A 2527-nucleotide genomic window follows, 5' to 3' on the forward strand; every position below is an offset into this window, starting at 1 on the left:
CTATTCTCATTTATAAATTTAAAGCAATAAAGTTATTAATTTACTGATAAGAGGTGTTTATACTAGCGGCATCTATCATATTACTGTTCTATTATGGTAAATAAATGTGTGGAATCTGTCGACATCGTACAAAAACAATGTGAAAAAAATATTAATTTTATTTAATTAAAGCGTGTAATTAAAATGTCAGACGAATCGGAATACGACGTAGAACCAGAAGAATTCGATATTTATAAACGAAAGTACCAATTGCTACTAGATAGATGCGAAGTTTTACAACAGGTTTATATTTGGCTTTAACACTCTGCGCTTCGTATAGTTACTTAATGATTTTGAATACATTGTTAAATATTTTTAATTATAGGAAAATGAGAGATTGGTTTACCGCATCCAACGAGTTAGGAAATTACTCAAACGTACAAGAAAGGAGAAAAAGTTAGTTCAATTTCTAGGTTATGTATTGAATACTACTGCAGTATTATCTGCTACCTATTTTTGAGATAATAACAAGTAATGTATGTGCTTAGTACATAATTATATACCAATAACATACTTTGATAAAATATTTTTTGTATTATAGATTTTTAATTGATCGCTTGGATCAGCATGGTGATCGTTGGAGAGAAGCACCTATGGGAGTTCTTGAAGAAAATAATGTATTTCAAGTAACACCTAAACAAGAAAAAGGTCCAAAAGCCACTGCCCATAATTCCAAAGAAGAAAAAACTAAAAAAGGAACAAAGCGAAAAGGTGCAAAAACAGATCCTAATGCTCCAAAAAGACCAGCAAACCCATTCTTTCAATTCTGTCAAGAACAAAGACCTCGTGTTATGGAACGGCTAGCCGGAGAACCGGAACCAAGTAAACAAGAACTCACTAGACAACTTGCAACCACTTGGAAGTCTCTTAGTTCAGAAGATAAAAAGGTTTGTATTAAAAAGAAATTTATATTTTTCTCTTCCTTGAATTGAATATTTATCACATGAATTTTTCCAGGTATATTATGACATGTATGAACGATCCAAAGAAAAATATGTTGCTGAAATGCAAATTTATAATAAAAAGTCAGAAGACACACCAAATCAGATGTCTTTAAATATAACATAGTATTTGTATTTAAGATAAATGGTATTTGTAAATACGTAATTTATAATCATATATTTGCACATATGTCAATATTTATGTATAGAAAATCGAAGTAAAATTTTATAAATAAAACTAATAAAAATTTTGTTTAGGAAGAACATTTTGTGTTGATTAAAAGAATTATAGAATAGTCATTACTGACTTATCTATAACAATAATACATTTATGCTTTAAAGTTATCCTTCTCCCTTCTAAGAAATGCCATAGTTTGTATTGGATCTTTTTGTTCAGTGTGATCCATAACAGATTGTTCATGAACTCGCATAAACGGATTTGTCAATTTTTCTTCTTGAATAGTACTGGGCACAGTAGGATTATTCTTTTCATGTTGTATACGAACCCATTCTATCTTTTGACGAATAGCTTCGTTTTCTGGCTCGACGTATTTCCCAAACTTCAAATTATTTCCTGTGTACTCATGACCACAATATACTTTCTGTAGAATACATAAAATATTTTTGTTTAATTTGTAAAAATTATTCTAAATGGAAAAATAAGCATAATTATATGCTTACAGTTTCATTAGGTAGTGACCCCAAAATTTCTATAAGTGCTTTGTACATTTGCTCTGCTGTACCTTCAAAAAATCTACCGCAGCCACCAGCAAAAAGTGTATCTCCTATACAGCAATGTTTATTAGATTTTAATCAATTTTAAAAAATAAGCAAATGCATAATTTATTTTTACCAGTAAAAACTGCTGGTGGATCTTGATCTCCTGTAACATAGTAACAGATGTGTCCACTAGTGTGACATGGTGTTGAAAGGCATCGCACTTGTAAACTCCCGATGTTGAAAGTGTCATCATGTTTTACTTTACATGTAAGTGCCTCTATTCTATCATCACCACCATACACTTCAAGATTGTTAAATTTCTTACACAATTTTCCATTTCCTCCAGCATGATCCCAATGGTGATGAGTAGTTAAAACTTTTGTTAAATGCACATTATTTTGTTGAACAGCAGATGCAACACTATCAGGATCAACAGGATCAACAACAGCAGCTTCCTGTGATGCTTCGTCAATAATCTTTGAAAATTAAAGTTAATGTCAAGTGTATTGCAATTACTATAAACATAATACATTAATAATAATTTGTGATTCCAAATAACTTTAAAAACTTTATACGTTATATAAAACAAGGAGCATACAAATAAAAAAATACGTACAAGATACATGTAATTATCTTGAAGAGCTGGTAATATATGAACCTTCATGTTTGGATGTTTTACTATTGTAGAAATACAATGTGATGCATAAAAACCATTTGTTGCAATACTTCTTGCTAGAATAATGAAAATATATTAATATTTAAAATACCATAAACACACTGAACATGTAGTCCAATTAAATATTTAAAAATCTGAAATATTTAAAAAA

General features: G+C 29.7%; 2 protein-coding genes across 3 annotated transcripts in view; one reads left to right on the forward strand and one right to left on the reverse strand.

Moving 5' to 3' along the window:
- The first annotated feature begins 109 nt into the window (after nucleotides 1-109).
- Nucleotides 110-1107, forward strand: LOC108577086 (non-histone protein 10). The gene is made up of 4 exons (XM_017940183.1): nucleotides 110-282; nucleotides 365-435; nucleotides 581-926; nucleotides 997-1107. The coding sequence occupies exons 1-4, from the start codon at nucleotides 184-186 to the stop codon at nucleotides 1105-1107; spliced, it is 627 nt and encodes a 208-aa protein (XP_017795672.1). The 5' UTR covers nucleotides 110-183.
- A 150-nt stretch (nucleotides 1108-1257) lies between these two features.
- LOC108577051 (hydroxyacylglutathione hydrolase, mitochondrial) overlaps nucleotides 1258-2527 on the reverse strand; it is a 12837-nt gene continuing 11567 nt past the window's right edge. For both annotated transcript variants that reach the window (XM_017940145.1, XM_017940146.1), the window contains 4 exons: nucleotides 2317-2432; nucleotides 1834-2176; nucleotides 1662-1765; nucleotides 1258-1582 (listed from right to left, as the gene is read on the reverse strand). In XM_017940145.1, the coding sequence (XP_017795634.1) occupies nucleotides 1310-1582; nucleotides 1662-1765; nucleotides 1834-2176; nucleotides 2317-2432 (836 nt within the window). In that variant the 3' untranslated portion in view covers nucleotides 1258-1309. The remainder of the gene's footprint in view (nucleotides 1583-1661; nucleotides 1766-1833; nucleotides 2177-2316; nucleotides 2433-2527) is intronic.

This window comes from Habropoda laboriosa, unplaced genomic scaffold (assembly GCF_001263275.1).
Source record: "Habropoda laboriosa isolate 0110345459 unplaced genomic scaffold, ASM126327v1 scaffold486, whole genome shotgun sequence".
NCBI lineage: Eukaryota > Metazoa > Arthropoda > Insecta > Hymenoptera > Apidae > Habropoda > Habropoda laboriosa.

Excerpts from the sequence above, each read along its gene's own strand:
- LOC108577086 (XM_017940183.1), top strand. The coding sequence starts at position 184 with ATGTCAGACGAATCGGAATACGACGTAGAACCAGAAGAATTCGATATT. Across the intron at positions 283-364 it reads GATGCGAAGTTTTACAACAG|GAAAATGAGAGATTGGTTTA; the intron begins GTTTATATTTGG and ends TTTTAATTATAG. Across the intron at positions 436-580 it reads CGTACAAGAAAGGAGAAAAA|ATTTTTAATTGATCGCTTGG; the intron begins GTTAGTTCAATT and ends TTTGTATTATAG.